The sequence below is a fragment of the Myxine glutinosa genome, chromosome 14, assembly GCF_964187855.1.
Source record: "Myxine glutinosa chromosome 14, kmMyxGlut1.1, whole genome shotgun sequence".
In the NCBI taxonomy this organism is placed as follows: domain Eukaryota; kingdom Metazoa; phylum Chordata; class Myxini; order Myxiniformes; family Myxinidae; genus Myxine; species Myxine glutinosa.
This window is the reverse complement of record NC_136274.1, coordinates 51,204,586-51,221,139: the sequence shown is the minus strand read 5'-3', so window position 1 is coordinate 51,221,139 and position 16,554 is coordinate 51,204,586. Positions and strand designations below refer to the sequence as shown.

General features: G+C 43.6%; 1 protein-coding gene and 1 long non-coding RNA gene across 2 annotated transcripts in view; one reads left to right on the top strand and one right to left on the bottom strand.

The window, feature by feature from the left end:
- Positions 1–3,574: 3,574 nt before the first annotated feature.
- The window catches only part of ARMC2 (armadillo repeat containing 2), a 34,658-nt gene continuing 21,678 nt past the window's right edge, over positions 3,575–16,554 (bottom strand). The window contains exons 12-17 of the mRNA XM_078768233.1: positions 16,411–16,551; positions 11,726–11,839; positions 10,856–10,988; positions 10,625–10,776; positions 10,277–10,404; positions 3,575–3,836 (exon numbers count right to left, since the gene is read on the bottom strand). Of these exons, the coding sequence (XP_078624359.1) occupies positions 3,762–3,836; positions 10,277–10,404; positions 10,625–10,776; positions 10,856–10,988; positions 11,726–11,839; positions 16,411–16,551 (743 nt within the window). The 3' untranslated portion in view covers positions 3,575–3,761. The remainder of the gene's footprint in view (positions 3,837–10,276; positions 10,405–10,624; positions 10,777–10,855; positions 10,989–11,725; positions 11,840–16,410; positions 16,552–16,554) is intronic.
- LOC137439755 (uncharacterized) lies at positions 11,765–13,481 on the top strand. The gene is made up of 2 exons (XR_010986982.2): positions 11,765–11,876; positions 12,983–13,481. It is a non-coding gene; the product is annotated as an uncharacterized LOC137439755 (long non-coding RNA).

Genomic DNA, 16,554 nt, shown 5'->3' with positions numbered 1-16,554 from the left:
GGTTCAGAACTTACCGAGATACAAGCTAAATTAGTAATCTCTGTATTGGTGGCAGCTAATTTGCATATTAATGGTTTTGGTAAAAAATTCTCAAGGGTTTCAAGGTGGCACATCACGGAATATTAATATGGGGGGGAGGGGTTCAAAGGTCATGAAACAGCCAAAAAAAACGTGTGGACGCTAATGCATGGTACCCCCTTCGGACTGCTGGACCAATAGTGTTTATCTGGGATTGTCGTAAATGGGCCCTGGTCTCAATATGAATTGGTGATCTGAGATGAGGTCATTGGAGAAAAGGAATTCTTTCATGTCAAATGGAACGATGGATTCCATGACCTTGCTGATGATTGAAAGTAAGCTATTAGGTCTGGAGTTAAGGGGATCGGTTTTTGCACCTTTTTACCTACGCTGCCACTGAAGGTGAGCAGAGGTTATGTTTTCATCCATGTCTGTTTGTTTGTTTGTTTGTGAACAGGATATCTCAAAAAGTTATGGACGGATTCGGAAGAAATTCGGTGGAGATGTTGGGTGTGGCAAGGAAGAAATGATTACATTTTGGTGAAGATCCGGCTACTGGAATTTTTAAGTGATTCTTCACCATTGAGATGTAGGCCCAAAACAATATACTGTACACAAAACGTAAACTGTTCCGCCTGGTGGAGGTTTGCGCTCTACCAAGTGCCGTTCCAGTTTTTGTAACGCAGTGATGTTGGTTGCTTTCCAAGCAGATGTTATAGGACCTAGGGCAAATGACACCGGGTGAAAAGGGCAGAGAGAGAGGAAGTGCAATAGCAGCAGAACAGATTGTTAGGACACGTGAGCTGATGCCGCCCAGTCCAGTTGCAAAATCAGTCGAGGGTTGCCAGAAACTTCTTCACCTTCTCAGGTGCAAAAAGACACATAGCCTACGAGTAATTGGGCATGACGTTGTGGAGTGAGTACAGAGAGCGAGGGGTTTGGGACATAAGATTTTAAAGCAAACAAAGAATAGAGGCATTCAGCCTTGTCACGTGCTGAGTCGACTGTGGTGCCATTTGAAGTGAGGGAAGGGATGGAGGGGGTGCATACTCCAGAGAGAGACTTACCAAGGTCCCACTCCCACCTTCTCTGCACCATAATCCCAAAAGTTCGGGATCAGCCTTTCTGATCTGCCGTCTCCATTCCCCTGTCCTACGTTTCCTGCTCCCTCAATCCCATGCTCTTCAAATCTCTATCCACGACCTCTCTCCACCGTTGTCGTCCTCTTGATCTTTTTCCTCTAAATGGCTCATTCCATACTTTCCTGGGTGGTTCTTCATCCTTTTTCCTCATCATGTGTCCAGACCACCACAACCTAGTCTCTAATCCTTTCTGTAATACTTACATCTCCAACTCTCGGGCATGTCTCCTCAATCCTCAACCACTCAATTAGTGATACTCTGAGAATCCACCAAAGCATTCTCTTCTCCATCCTCTCCAGCAACTATTCCCTTTTTCTCAAAGTCCATGTTTCTGCACCATCCATCATAACCTGTCTAATCACTGTCTTGTGGATTTTAACCTTCAATTTTCTCGCTATCCTTCTATTCAAACACCACCACTAACCTCCTTCCATTTTGCCCATGCTGCCTTCGCTCTATCCTGTATTTCTGCTACACAATCTCCCCCTCCATTAGTGTTGAACCTCCGTGTTTGAATTTGTCCATTTATGTCAGCTCTCTTCACCCCTTATAATCGACAATGTCGACCCTCTCTACATCAGTCTTGCCACAAACCATTACCTTTGTCTTTCTCGCATTAACCTTCAATCCCTGCCTCTCTAAGTTATCTTGACATTTCAGCGCTCCTCTCTGCGGCTCTCCCTTTGGCACTGCTGTTATGACAAAATCGTATGAGAACAGGAGCTCCCAAAGTTCTCTATCTCTAATGTCACTCAGCACGTCCATCACTGTTATCGATATAAAGGGACTTGGTGCAGAACCTTGGTGTGGTCGTAGACCAACCACCACTCTAAAATACGGTGAGTCCCCATTCATTGTCCTGAACATAGCATTAGCTTCCACATACATTTCCATCACGATCCGAGCAATCTTATCTGGCATGCCCTTCTTCCTCAAGCACCAATCACTTATTTTGGAATCCTATCATATGCCTTCTCTAGATCTATGAAAGCGCAGTACAGCTTCTTATTAGCTCTCCTGGAACGAAGTTCAGGGGACCTTATGCGATGGCGAGTCATCCGTCCGTCCATAAACACTTGCAACTTCTTCTCCGAAACCGCTGAAGGGATTGTGGCCAAACTTGGCACAAATTATATTTGTTGTGTTGTGATTAATGTTTGTTCACGGCACTAAGAAAATCGAAGTCTAAGGAGGTTTACGGGGGGGGTTAAAAATGGGTCCAGGTTTGACCCCCCAAAATAGGAATTTGCTTTCTTCTCTGAAACTACACACGGTATTTTGATGAAACTTGACCACAACCTTCATCACCCGTGATGTACCAATGTTTGTTCAAGGTATGAGAAATATTGGGGTCTGAGGAGGTATATGGGTTTGGAGTTGGGGGAGGGTGGGGTTGCCCCCCCCAAAATAGGTATTTTTTTCTTTGTTTGTTCAAAGTCTTATGATTATGTTATTTCTACATGCTGTCCTGTCTTCTGGCAAACATTGAAATTGGTTTAAAATACCTTTAGTCAGTGCAGTATACTGTTTGTTCTACCAGGTGAGTGCCAGGGATATTGCCCCTATGTTTATTCTACAACAACAACAACAAACAACAGGCATTTTAAGGCCATTTTCCCTGCTCGAGCGGGTTAGCCTTGACCTTTGTTTATTATGTTATATTTGTTATTTTGTTTATCCCCTGTGTTTATTATGTCGTTTCAAAATGTTTTTAACTTTTGAAAGTTGAACATAATTTTTGACATTGGAAATGCTTCATTTTTATATTGTTTCAAAATGTTTTTAACTTTTGAAACTTGAAATGAAAGTCAGAGTTTCGGTACAAAGCCGGACTTTTATTTTTCTTGATTAAAAAGCAAATGCCTCAGATGTTGCGGATTACACATGCCATTATAAATCGAGATATTTTGGTTTATGCATGAAAATGCTGACCATGTACATCAGTGAATGCTTCCAACAGATCAGAAAATGTTGGTCTGTCTTTCTCAAACACATGCGTCGCGATCACCGGATGAGGCTTCTGGTGTTGCGGAACTCACGTACATCCGAGGTCTGTTCAGAAGTGCGAGCCCACAAGAACACTCCAACGAGGGCGCTCAAGGCTGTAGCCATTGTAACGTTCTGTCGTACCACTTGTGAAGTCTTTCCCACTCGTACTATAAGATAACACCAAATCAGTATACCACCAGACATAGGCATGGTTTTGTACGTTTAACGATATGCCGGAAATTCGGAGGGAGTAATTTTTTTTACCACTCGCTCAGTCCGTTCCACACTGCCAGCGTAATAATCTGCACCGGGTAGGTACATGTATTGAGGTAACAGGTCTAGCAATTAACATTTACTGAAGTTTAGTTATTGGTCGTTTCTGTACAACGTTGAGCAGAGACTTCTTTGATGCGACACATTCTGTTAAACATCTTTTATTGGATCTATTCATTGGCATTTGTACTCCATGCACAAAGTAACCAAAAATATCCATTCATTGCAGTATGAAGAAAAACATACAGCCGTCACATAATAAATCTTTATTACAAATTGCACAAGTTTATAATTTATTTGCATAATAACATCCTGAATGTGTCGTCAAGGTGAATTACTTCATGGATCGGGTAAGCACTTGCCCCAATTTGCTTTCACCCTTCCCAAATCACCTGTCGATGGAGATAATGGCAGCTGGGGGAGGTTGGGGTACATCAGGGAGGGGTTGGGGAATACAGGAAAGGGGGGCACGGATGAGGTTAAGAGGCATTATCTGGTGATTGCTGTAAAGCAGGTCTGTCTCCAAATGTTGGGTTCAGTTACAAACAAGTACATCACTGCCGGGGTGAACTATGAGACGGGTTCATTCGATTTTAACAAGATTTCTCATTTATGGCTTTATTTATTTATTAATTATCAAGCTCGAGTCCACCTTTTTCAGCCAGAATTTGTGATTATGCAAACAGATGGTTATGGATTGTTACGTGCATAAAAAATTGTTTGGTTACACATGCACAGCTGACCGAACTGAAAGCGGACTCTCAGTACCAGGAGAACTTGATTCGGACAAAAATGAACAACATGGAGAAGGCACACAAGGAGACAGTGGAGCAGTTTCAGGCAAGTGACTCTTCCTGAAGTTTTAGTTTCAATTTGAAGGATCTTTGCAAGTATTGATCCCATTCACTTTGCTTATACTTTGAGTGGAAGACCCATTGCTGTGGTTGTTTGATCTAACTTGCGGGCATTCTCGCCCAGAGGACGGGAGTACCCTTCTCGGCCCACCTTCGGTGGACAAATTGCTGCCACACGTTCTTGAAAATGCATTATATATATTTTGTTGTTTTTGAAAGAAATTTTATTGATCACACCATATAACGAAGGTGATTTGTAATACCGGATGCCACCAAAGGTGGCGCTATTTCCGCCACGTCAATTTCCTACATCCACATTTGTTATACTAGTACACCCGCACACTACGGGAGCGGCAGGAAGGGTCATTCATCTTTGGGGTACATAGATGACAGTCGATCTATGGTCGGGTCTCAATAACTGGGTGTGTGTTCATTTACCAAGTATCTTGTGGCGAGATCGCCAAGTGGTTTAAGCATTCGAGCAAGCATTACATTCAAAAAACCGTTAAGGAACGGCTGGCTTGGCAAGTGCTAGCTAGCTGCTTGGTAAATGAGCACAACCTGGGCATCCTCCCTTTCAGTTTGGTGTTAAACAGCAGGAGCGAGTTTCAAAAGGCCGCCACGAAAAACGCCATGTTAGCGCCAGGAAGGATCCTGTTATTAACCCAACCCTAGTGGGGTATATAGAGTACAGTAGATCTTCACTCAGTTCTGTAAGTAAAACCTACTTCACGGATGTCGGGATTCCTCCACATTTCTTTATTTAGTGTTATAAACAGCATTAGCGACTGTTTAAAAAGCTAATCATACGTTTTTGTGGTTTATAATATTTTTCCTTCTGGTAGAGGCCGTTGGGCCGTTGCTCCCACGAAAACGCCATGATAAGCTATTTATAAACGTTGACTCGCCGTTTGTTCAAGGAAGAAAAAAACCCTTGGGGAGGTGGGATACTAATGGTGTTAATAATGTTTTATGGGGGTGGTGAAGTTCATGCAGCCGATGCTCATGGTGCCCGTCGCGGTGTGTTGCCAAGCAAAATCACCTGGCACGTGTCCCTCGTCGGCTGCTCGGAATTTTAATGGAGAACGGTGTGAATGCCCTCATTGCATGATGCTAGCATGCTTTAACCATGCTCACCTTTCACGCACTCATCTTGGTTTTCCTTTTAAAACAACTCTTTGTGAGAGGAGACACAGCGTATGGAAGGAACTCCTTTCTACGGGGCAGAAACACAAACTTTGACAAAGATCCGTCATCGCAACCGTAAAACGGAAAGTTGACGACAAAGATGTTACCTGCACTAAAAAGGAAAGGGTTTTGCTGGGACCCAGGAACGTTTTGCAGTGCAATTTTAATCGTTAATAAGCCACACATTTATCAGATTAAGAAAAAAAAGAAAGAAAATGTGTAGCATAACTTACATATTGCTGTGGTTACCGCAGGAGTGTGACAGGTACGTCATCTGCAGTCATGGCCAAAAATATTGACACCTTTGTACTTTTTTCAAATAATGCACCATTTCTTCCAGAAAATTGTTGAAATTAAAAAATATTTTGGAATCCACATATGTATTTCTTTGGTTTGCAGTGGAACAAAACAAAAAAAGCTGAAAAAAATTACTAAATCTTAGCTTATTCCACACAGAAATCCTAAAATGTGCCGGACAATATTATTGGCACCTTTTAGAAGTTGTTAGAAATAATTAGATTTCAAGCAGGTGATTCTCCTTCACTTTGGAATTGAACTGGATAATCTGGCTAATAAATGGCTAATCCAACTGAAGGTAATCTCAGTTCCTTTCACGAAGCCTGAAACAAGTGTATCCACCCTCAGGAGAGCAACAACATGCATTTTAACGCCATTTTCCCTGCAAGAGTTGGGGTTAGCCTGGCAGGAGAGCCAGGAAACAATATCTCTCCATTCTCAAGACCGAACTCTCAAATCTGTCTCGCTCTTCCAAATCCTGGTGGCATCTGGTCAAATCTGTTTCTGGTGTTTGTTTCCCCTCCATCCCCTCCCCAAAATCCCCAAAATCTTGTGTCCCAAACCCATCTCTCTCTGTACCCATCTTACCCAGTCGAACCCAGCTGCTCCTGGACTCTGTGTCCTTCTCTCCTGACAAGGTGGAGAGGTTTTTGTCAAACCTAGACTCCGATTCTGCAATTGTACCTGACGGCATCAGCCGTGGGTCCTAAAATCCTGTTCTGCTGCTCTATCTCACCCTCTCTCTGTTCTCTTCACCCTCTCTTTTGCTCAAGATCATCTGCCATCAGCTTGGAAATCAGCCAACATTACTGCTTTACACAAAAAGGTGCAAAAACAGATCCTTGCAACTGCAGACCAATCAGCTGCTCCTAATAATCAGCAAGGTCATGGAATCAATCATCGCTTCTGACATCAAATCCTTCCTCTTCTCCAATGGCTTTATCTCGGATAATTAATTTGGATTCAGGCCAGGTCAATCTACTCTGGACATGCTGCTTCTGCTGTCTCAACAATGGATGGAGGTCCTCAATCCCAACAGGAAATCAGTGCTGTCTCCCTTGACATATCACGTGCCTTCGATATGGTCTGGCACCCCGCTCTGCTTACCAAACTCTCCTCGTATGGTATCCATGGAAACCTCCTCCACGTATGGCTTACAGACTTCCTTTCTGGTCGCAGTAAATGTGTGGCCCTGAATGGAATTCTCTCTTCTTCCCTTCCTCTTCAGGCTGGAGTTCTCCAAGGCAGTGTTCTGGACCCTGTGCTTTTTCTGGTCTTGATTAATGATCTCTTCGACTCTTTGGAAAATCCTCTCTATCTTTTTGCTGATGACTCCACTCTCTGCCGCTCCATATTCCAACCCTCAGATCGGAAGGTAGCAGTCTCTTCACTCTCTGCAGACCTGGACAATATCACAAACTGGTCAAACAAGTGGAACATGTCTTTCAATCCTGACAAATCTCACACTATCACTTTGTCTCTCCGAAAAGACCATCTGGAAAACCCTCCCATCGACTTTCTGAACAATCCTCTTGAAGAAGTTCTGTCACTCAAGCTTTTGGGTCTTACTATCAGCCATGATCTTTCCTGGGAAAACCACATTTCCAAGCTGGCATCCAAAGCCACTCCCCGCCCGGGCATCCTCCATCATGCGAAGTCCTTTCTGGGCACTTTTGAGCTCCTCACCACATTCAAAGCTTTCATCTGCAGCTCAATGGAATACTGCTCTCCCCTCTGGGTTGGTGCTCCTGCCTCACACCTAGCTCGGCTCGACGTGGTTGAAACCAAAGCATTCAGAATCATTGGAATCTCCCACGATGAAGCTGATTCTGAGGGCCTTTCTCTCTCTCACCGCAGGCAGGTAGGTGGCCTTTCTGTCTTCTACCGACTCCTCTCCGGCCTTGCTCCCCCTGCTCTGTCTGTGCTTTGTCCCCCAAATATTCCTGCAGGACACACAAGATCTGCCAGCAACCCTCTTCTGGTGAAACTGCCAAAATCAAGACTCTGCTCACCTTCACTCCGTCAATCCTCTTTTCTCCCGCCTCTGGAACAAACTCCCACACTCTCTTCAATCCCACTCCTCCCTGCAGGTCTTTTAAACAGCTGTTCACCACCATCTCTTGTCTTCCCCCATTCAAAACCGTGATCTTTTCTACCCCCGTTTAAACACCCCAAATCCGCCTCTTTCAATCCGCAACTTCTTTCCTGAAATTCCTAGTGGTGTTCATTTGCTTTATGCCATGTATCCTTCTCTCCTCCCCAACCCTCCCCCTTCCACAGATATATTGACATCCTTGTTCTCTACTGTTGTTGTGCTTGTGTGCTCCCCTCTCTCCCCCTCTTGTCTTCCACTCCCTTCATTGCCTGTTTTATGTGTCTGTGCATCTTTTCCTGTTCAATGTGTTAGCTCTTACACGAGCCTCGATTCTGTATTTCAAAAATAATTTTTTTTAAAAACTCACCTGTGGTGAGTTGCAGGTGCCTGCAATATTAAAATCACTCATTCAACCAGTTTGAATAGAGAGAAGGAGTCATTCTGCTGTTTTGTGTCACTGTGTGTACCGCACTGAGCATGGAGAAAAGAATGAAACCCAGAGAATTGTCTGAGGAGGTCAGACACAAGATTGTAGCTAAGCATGGACAATCTCAAGGCTACAAGTCCATCTCCAGAGACCTTGATGTTCCTGTGTCCATCATATGCAATGTTGTCAGAAAGTTTCAGGCCCATGGCACTGCAGCCAGCCTACCTGGACATGGCTGCGAGAGAAGACTTGATCGAAGATTGCAGCGAAGGATTGTTCGAATGGTGGAGAAAGCACCTCGATCAACTGCCAAACAGATTCAAGGTGACCTTCAGACACAAGGTACGACAGTTTGAACGCGCACCATCTGTCACCAACTCGATGAAAGAGGGTTCTATGGTCGGAGACCCAGGAGGACCCCAAGAGAGAGAGAGACAGAGAGACAGAGAGACAGAGAGACAGAGAGACAGAGAGACAGAGAGACAGAGAGAGAGAGAGATAGATAGATAGATAGATAGATAGATAGATAGATAGATAGATAGATATATAGATATATAGATATATAGATATATAGATATAGATATAGATATAGATATAGATATACATACATACATCAGAAAGCCTGACTGGAGTTTTCCAAATCACACCTGAACAAGCCAAAATCCTTCTGGGAGAATGTCCTGTGGACAGATGGGACCAAATTAGAGCTTTTTGGTGAAGCACATCATCTCTATGTTTACAGAAAACAAAATGAAGTCTTCAAAGAAAAGAACACCTTCCCTGCAGTCAAACATGGAGGAGGTTCAGTGATGTTTTGGGGTTGCTGTGCTCCCTTTGGCACTGGGTGCCTTGAATGTGTGCATGGCATCATGAAATCAGGAGATTACCAAGGCATTTTGGAGCGCAATGTTCAACCCAGTGTCAGAATGTTGGGTCTCCGTCGAAGGTCATGGGTCTTGCAGCAGGACAATGACCCCAAACACTTCAAAAAGCACCCAGGAATGGTTCAAGACAAAACGCTGGACTGTTCTGAAGTCGCCAGCAATGAGTCCAGATCTAAATCCCATTGAACACCTGTGGGTGGATCTGAAAACAGCAGTTGGGAGAAGGCACCCTTCAAATCTGGGAGAACTGGAGCAGTTTGTACAAGAAGAGTGGGCCAAACTGCCAGTAGAGAGGTGTCGGAAGCTCATCCATGGCTATAGGAAGCGCTTGACTGCAGTTATTTTGTCCAAAGTCTGTGCTACCAAATATTAAGTCTCAGGTGTCAATAATTTTGTCAGTCATTTATTTTTATTTTCTGATTTAAAAGGATATATTAAGTTCTGAATCAAAAACAAAGGTTCTGTAATATTATCCGTGAAATAAAGAATTGTGGAGACCAAATACTTTTGTCAATTTCATTTTTTCCGAGAAAATTGTGAGTTATTTGAAAAAAGTGCAAGGGTGCCAATATTTTTAGCCACGACTGTATGTGTACTCGGTTCGGCAAAGTAATGGCGGTTGCTGGGAATTTACCGACTGGATAATTGTTATAATGTGGAACGGGGTGAACAGCTGTGGGCGGGGCAGGGCATTTTGCGACGTCGCCTTATGGGGGTGGTGCCACGAGGTTTTACCACGCCCACCCATGACCCACACGTGCGTCTAACGGCCCCGCACTAACACGCACACCAATGGGCAATGGGGAAGAGCGGTTGTACAAAGCTTTTCATTTGCTAGTTTTGTTTTCTAATCCTGTTTTTGACCGGTGACTTTTATAAAAGTTGTAATGTTTTTATTTGATGTGGTTTCTTTAAATGAATGGGTCAGGACTTTGATCTTGTTTTTGTTGTATTTTCTTAAGGTGCGAACAATTTTTTTTTGCAATTGTAGTGGATTTGTGATAACAACCATGGCACACATACAAAGTCTGTTCGTCGTAGGCCCTATGGAAACAATAAACCTTTATATATTGTATATAGTTTGCTGCATCGATTAATAGGAATTAGACCTGCTCTGCTTCCTGGGTTGATACGAGGAGCTTTTTTGCCAACACCACCAGGTTCTCCTTCCAGTCTACGCGAGGAGCACCACATTCGCTTGGCGTGTCGTGGTCATCGCCGTGTTCACGATTTGGCTCTGAAAAAAATCCAGATGATCTACATCAGCGTTTGTTTCACTCTCAATGTTGTCCGTTCATTGAGAGTGAAAACCGTCCATTCCCCTTTTCACCTCTGCATGCCATTCTCCATTAATCCTTGTTTTAATTTATTTTTGGACTACTTGAATGGTCGCGTCATACAAGTGCAAAACAGATGCTAAGCAAAGATTTCCTCGATTATGCACTTGCGTAACTTACGTTGGAGTTTTGTTAGGATGGTTATCAGCAACTGCTGCTCAGGCTGCGTGAGTGCACAAAGGCCTCGTTCCCTGCTGTTCCACAAAGTCTGGCAGACCAGGAATGCGAGCTGATCGTTTGTGGCTCCGGTTTTCACCAGACACACCACCAGCCTAGGCAAGATGACACCACATGGCTTCCTCTACTAATGTCTATCTACGCATATCAAGCTTCCCAACCCGACGCCGTTACCTGTTGATTAGGCGGTGCGTCTCCAGCATTGGTTGGGCATCAAGATCCGAGGAAAGGTTGAGCAGAATGCCACAGGCCAAATAACAAATGTCCGAGTTGCCCGTGTCCATGAGGTCGAGCAATAATGAGTGGACTGCAGAGGGATGGGTTGAGGAACAAATATAGCACAGCTTTGACCATGAGCAATAAAGGTGCAGTGCTGAAAAGTATAATAATACCTGATCTGATGTACTTCATTGCCATGAGATGAGGACCATTTTAATCAAAACTCCATCGGTTCTGATAATCAACAACTCTTATTAAAGCATTTCATACCATTATTCATGTCATTGCTTTGTTAACTAGAATGGTATTCCGTGAAACGCACCCCTCCAGGCTCAACAGTTTACATTCTGTATCGCACTGATGGGCCGGATGAGCATCCGCACCTGAACCAAAATCCAAGCTTGTTCTTGTCACTTACTCAACTCACCCACCGAGTTTCGTCCAAATCCGTTCAAATCCATCCATACTTTTTTTTGAAATAACATGCTATATGTAGTTTTTGGCCCTATTTATCAGTGGTGAAGAATCACTTAAATTCTAGTATCCGGATCTTCACCAAAATCTAATCGATTAATCATCGTCGCACATCCAACCCGTCCAACAAATTCCATCCGAATCCATCCATAACATTTTGAGATATCCTGCTCACAGGCAGACAAAACAGACAGGGACGAATACATAGCCTCTGTCCACCTTTGGTGGCGGAAGTAAACATCAGACGAGAGAGAAGCAATGTTTAATGGGAATTTAAGTGATGTGATGTCATCTGTGTATTCGAGTTTTAACATCTGGTTGTAATGAAGTAGGGGCTCTTGGATAAGGTACCATTTGATTTCAGGAGGAGTGTCCTCACAGGTTGCGACCGTGACAGGTTCCCGAAGGTGCGCAAGATCTCCAACATCACCTCCATGCCTGCGTTTTCCAAGAGCTTCAGAAGCACTGAATCGACGACAGGAAAATTGTGGAAACATAGAAGGTGAAATAAAGCAACACGTTCTTCACTCTAGCACGCACATTCATTCCCCCCCAGTGGATCTCCCTTCCCAGGCTAATAATTTGTTGCTTTAAACTCCGCCTCGAGATCTCTTCCACTTGAATTTGTTCCTCTGTGGGTTTTTTTTTTTGGGTTTTTTTTGTATACAAGATCGAGGCTCGTGAAAGAGCTAACATTAATCACACAAAAAGTCAAACCGACACATAAAGCACAAAATAAGGGGAGCGGTAGACAAGATGGGGAGAGAGGGCGAAGTACACAAACACAACATTTGAGAGCAGGGACATCGGGAGAAATGTGGGAGGGGGAGGGCTTGGGGGAGGTGGGAGAGGTATAAAACATATGAACACTGCAAGGAATTCCAGGAAAGAAGTTGGAATTTCAAAAAAGTGTATCTGGGGGTGAATTAGCGGGGGTAGAAAAGATTAAGATTTTGGATGGGGGAAGATAAGAGATGGTGGTGAACAGCTGTTTTAAAGACCTGGAGGGAGGACTGGGATTGAAGGGAGTGGGGGAGCGGTTGCTCACGATGGGTGAGGGTCATTTGACTTTTGCAAATCTATGTTGCCACTGAGCTGTTAGAATGATTCTGCTAGATGCCTCTAAGCTGTCTAGCCTGGGTTTGAATCTCAACCCCATTACAAACTGTCATCCTGGTGTTTCACATGCACGGTTATTCATCGGTGTGTGACGTCCCTCGGATGGATGTTAAACTTGGCATCCCGTCTGCCGGCATTAGTTGGACGATAAAGACCCCCATCCCCACCTGGTGTCGTCCTTCACCCTTCAAAAATAGAATGGTGCAAATAGCCAGGCTGGACAATGTACGTTTAGTATCCCACTGATAGCCCGGAACTGCATCCGGGCCTGAACCAAAATTGTACGAAACTTGGTGGATGAGTTGTGTAGGTGACAAGAACAAGCCAATTGGAATTTGGTTAAGGCTCGGATGCAGATCCGGCCTACCAGTGGGATTTTGTTGTTGTTGGGAGACAAAACGTAAGCTGTTCAACATGGCGGAGGTATGCGCTTTACCAATACCAAGTGCCGTTATAATTGCTATGTATCTTACCTGTGATGTGCCACAGGTCTACAAGAGCTCTGCGTGGTTGTTGTTCTTGTTGGAGGTCGATTTTTGAAATGTGAAGCTATTGGTCAGACAGAGGCCGGCCCCACCCGCATTTGTCGCTCGACTCCACCCGCCATGGCACGCAGGCAAAATAATATGGCCGCCATCTTGGTTTTCTGGTGGGCCTAACACAATAAGCCTGTACGTCTCTGCTGATTATACACCACTTGGGTTCATCGCGTCAGATTTCCATTGGCTTCGTTTGGGTCGAGTGCTACGATGAGGGTTCCCGAAAGATCTAATCATATGTCGAATAAAAAGTATTAGCAAGGTTTAATCAAGCCCGTCAACATGCATGGTACATGCCTCCCTAAAGCTGTTTCTGTGGTAATCTTGTGTTAAACACCATCCGCTTTCCATCAGATTTGTTACTCATGCGGTCCGCATCCATCTTTTGTTACCTCTTCCACAACTGAGTAAGATGTGCTTCATTAATTATTAAAACTGTACCACCACTTTGTGCAAATCATCTGCTCAATTTCCGTGTTCATTTTGAAAGTTTTCCCCATCAACTTTTGTGTTCAATTTATTTGTTCGACATAAAATAAATGTACAGTAAACTAGAAGTGTGAACGAGAGGTCCCCACATCCACCCGTAATTTGCATTCGCAAAGGGGCTGTTCAAAAATTACGTAACACTTTGGGGGGGGGGGGGGAGGGGAGGGAAGGAGAAGGAGGTGTATGTCCAAACGTTACGACGTTACAGGGGGTTGGTGGTGTGTTTTCATTGATGTTGCGTAGCGCTATTAACCAATGACAAACATTAACAAAGGGGGCAGAGTCAGGGGTAACTATGTCGTATGTTGTGGCCACAGCACAGCCACTGAAGTTTGACTCGTACATCCACTCCCTATAATAGCAGCAGGAAGGGTATGTTATTATCCTATCTGTGGTATATAGATTACAGTAGATCTGGGCTTAGGTCCGTGAATGTGCGATTATGCATATAATGCCTAAAGAACGTCGGGCTTCCTCCCTTTCAGTTTAGTGTTAAATAGCTGTATGGATTAATAAGGTAGGCATACAGTGCCTTCAGAAAGTATTCACACCCCTTGACTTTTTCACATTTTGTTGTGTTACATCCTGAATTCAAAATGGATTAAATTGAGATGTTTTTTGTTGCTGATCTACACTTAATACCACATAATGTCTAGGTGGAATTTTTGTTTTGGAAATTTCTACAAAATGATTAAAAATGAAATACAGAAATATCTAATTTACATAAGTATTCATCCCCTGAGTCAATACTTTGTAGAAACGCCTTTAGCAGCGATTACAGCTTCGAGTCTTCTTGGGTATGTCTGTATCAGCTTTGTAATCTGGATTTGGAGAGTTTCTCCCATTCTTCCTTGCAGATATGCACAAGCTCTGTGAAGTTGAATGGGGAGTGTCGGTGAACAGCAATCTTTCAGTCTTTCCTCAGATTCTCAATGGGATTCAAGTCTCGGCTTTGGCTGGGCCACTCAAGCACTTTCACGTTCTTGTTCTGAAGCCATTCCATTGATGCTTTGGCTGTATGCTTGGGGTCATTGTCCTGTTGGAACATAAATCTTCGCCTCTGAATCCTCCGAAGCAGGTTCTCCTCAAGGATTTGCCTGTATTTTGCTCCATTCATTGTTCCCTCTGTCCTTACAAGTCTCCCAGTCCTTGCCACTGAAAAGTTTCCTCATAGCATGATGCTGCCACCGCATTACTTCATGGTAGGGATGGTGTTTGAAGGGTGTTGAGCTGTGCTCGGTTTCTGCCAGACGTAGCGCTTTGCATCAGGACAAAGAGATCGATTTTCATCTCATCAGATCACAGAATAATTTGCCTCATGCTCTCAGTCTTTTACATGCATTTGTGCAAACTCCAGGCATACTGTCATGTCCCTTTTTCTCAGGAGTGGCTTCCGTCTGGCCACTCTGCCATAAAGCCTAGATTTATGAAGTACTGCAGAGACTTTTCCTTCTGGCAGGTTCTTCTATCTCAGCCAATAACTCTGTACTTCTGTCAGAGTGGTCATTGGGTTATTGGTGACCTCTCTGACCAAGGTCCTTCTTGCCCAGTTGCTCAGTTTGGTCGGACGGCCAGCTCTCGGAAGAGTCTGGGTTGTTCCATATTCTTTCCATTTCCTAATGATGGAGCTCACCGTGTTGGGAAATTTCAACACTCTCGAAATTGTTTTATACCCTTCCTCAGATCTTCATAGTAGAGTTTCTGCTCAAACGTGCACTGTCCACTATGGAACCTTATATAGAAAGCTGTTTCTTTCTAAATCATGTCCAATCAGTTGAATTGGCCACATATGGCCTCCATTCAAGTTGTGGAGACATCTCAAGGATGCTTAAAGAAATTGGATGCATCTGAGCTCAATTTGGGGTGTCATAGCAAAGGGGTTGAATACTTATTGACTCAAGACATTTCAGCTTTTCATTTTTAATTATTTTGTCAAAAAAATTGTAATGAAAAAATTCCACTGACATTTTATGTAGATCAGTGACAAAAAAAATCTCCTTTTAATCAATTTTAAATTCAGGCTACAACACAACAACAACAACAACAGGCATTTTAAGGCCATTTTCCCTACTAGAGCGGGGGTTAGCCTTGCGGTCCCCATGACAATCTCCTCCATTTTGCCCTATTTTCTGCATCTCTCCTTGTTAACCCCATTGCCCGCATTTCTTCTTCCACCATCTTTAGCCAAGTCTTTCTCGGTCTTCCCCGTCCTCTACTTCCTTCTACATTCATTTCCATCACTCTTCTCAACCAGTCACTTTCAACCTACGACACAACAAAATGTGAAAAAGTCAAGGGGTGTGAATACTTTCTCAAGGCACCACATATTTATGGTTTATAATATTTTTTTTGCTTCCTGTAGGGGTGCCCAATGAAATGCCGCAATAACTTATTTATTCACGTTAACACAGCGTTTGGTCAAGGAGGAAAAAAAAAACCCCCCTTGGGGAAAGGGGATATTATTAGTAATAATAATGTTTTGTCATAAACATTCATATGCTATTGTCATGACATATTGTCATGCTATTGTCATGACTAAGTGGTTTTACTTTTGTAATTAGAAGCAGCCTTGGTAAACCTCCACGATTAGCTATCTCAGCACGGAGATAGACCGTAACACTGATTTCACCCAAGGTGGAAAACCCCCCCCAAAAAATAAAAACAAATAACGTCTCTCCAACCTCCATCATGTGAGCCTTAAACCTCCTGTCAAGTTTGGTTGAGATTAGATAAGTAACGACTGAATGGAGGTCAAAAATACAGACAGACAGTCAGACACCAAGTTGCATATTTTAGTATGATGTCTAATTGTGCCTCCATGCTCAGGTATCCTTATTATTTGATCCACCAAATTTGATGTAAATTGGGCTATGTGGAGTCGCGACTTACAGCGGGATATCAGAATTTCCTTTTCTTGGAATGGTGACAGTGAGGCCAGGTTTGGGAACGAGAGGTTGTTGAATGCTGTCAGAAGGTTGAGCAGTAGTTCTTCCTGGTTTTCTCTTATGATCCTCATTTTCATCATACATTCTG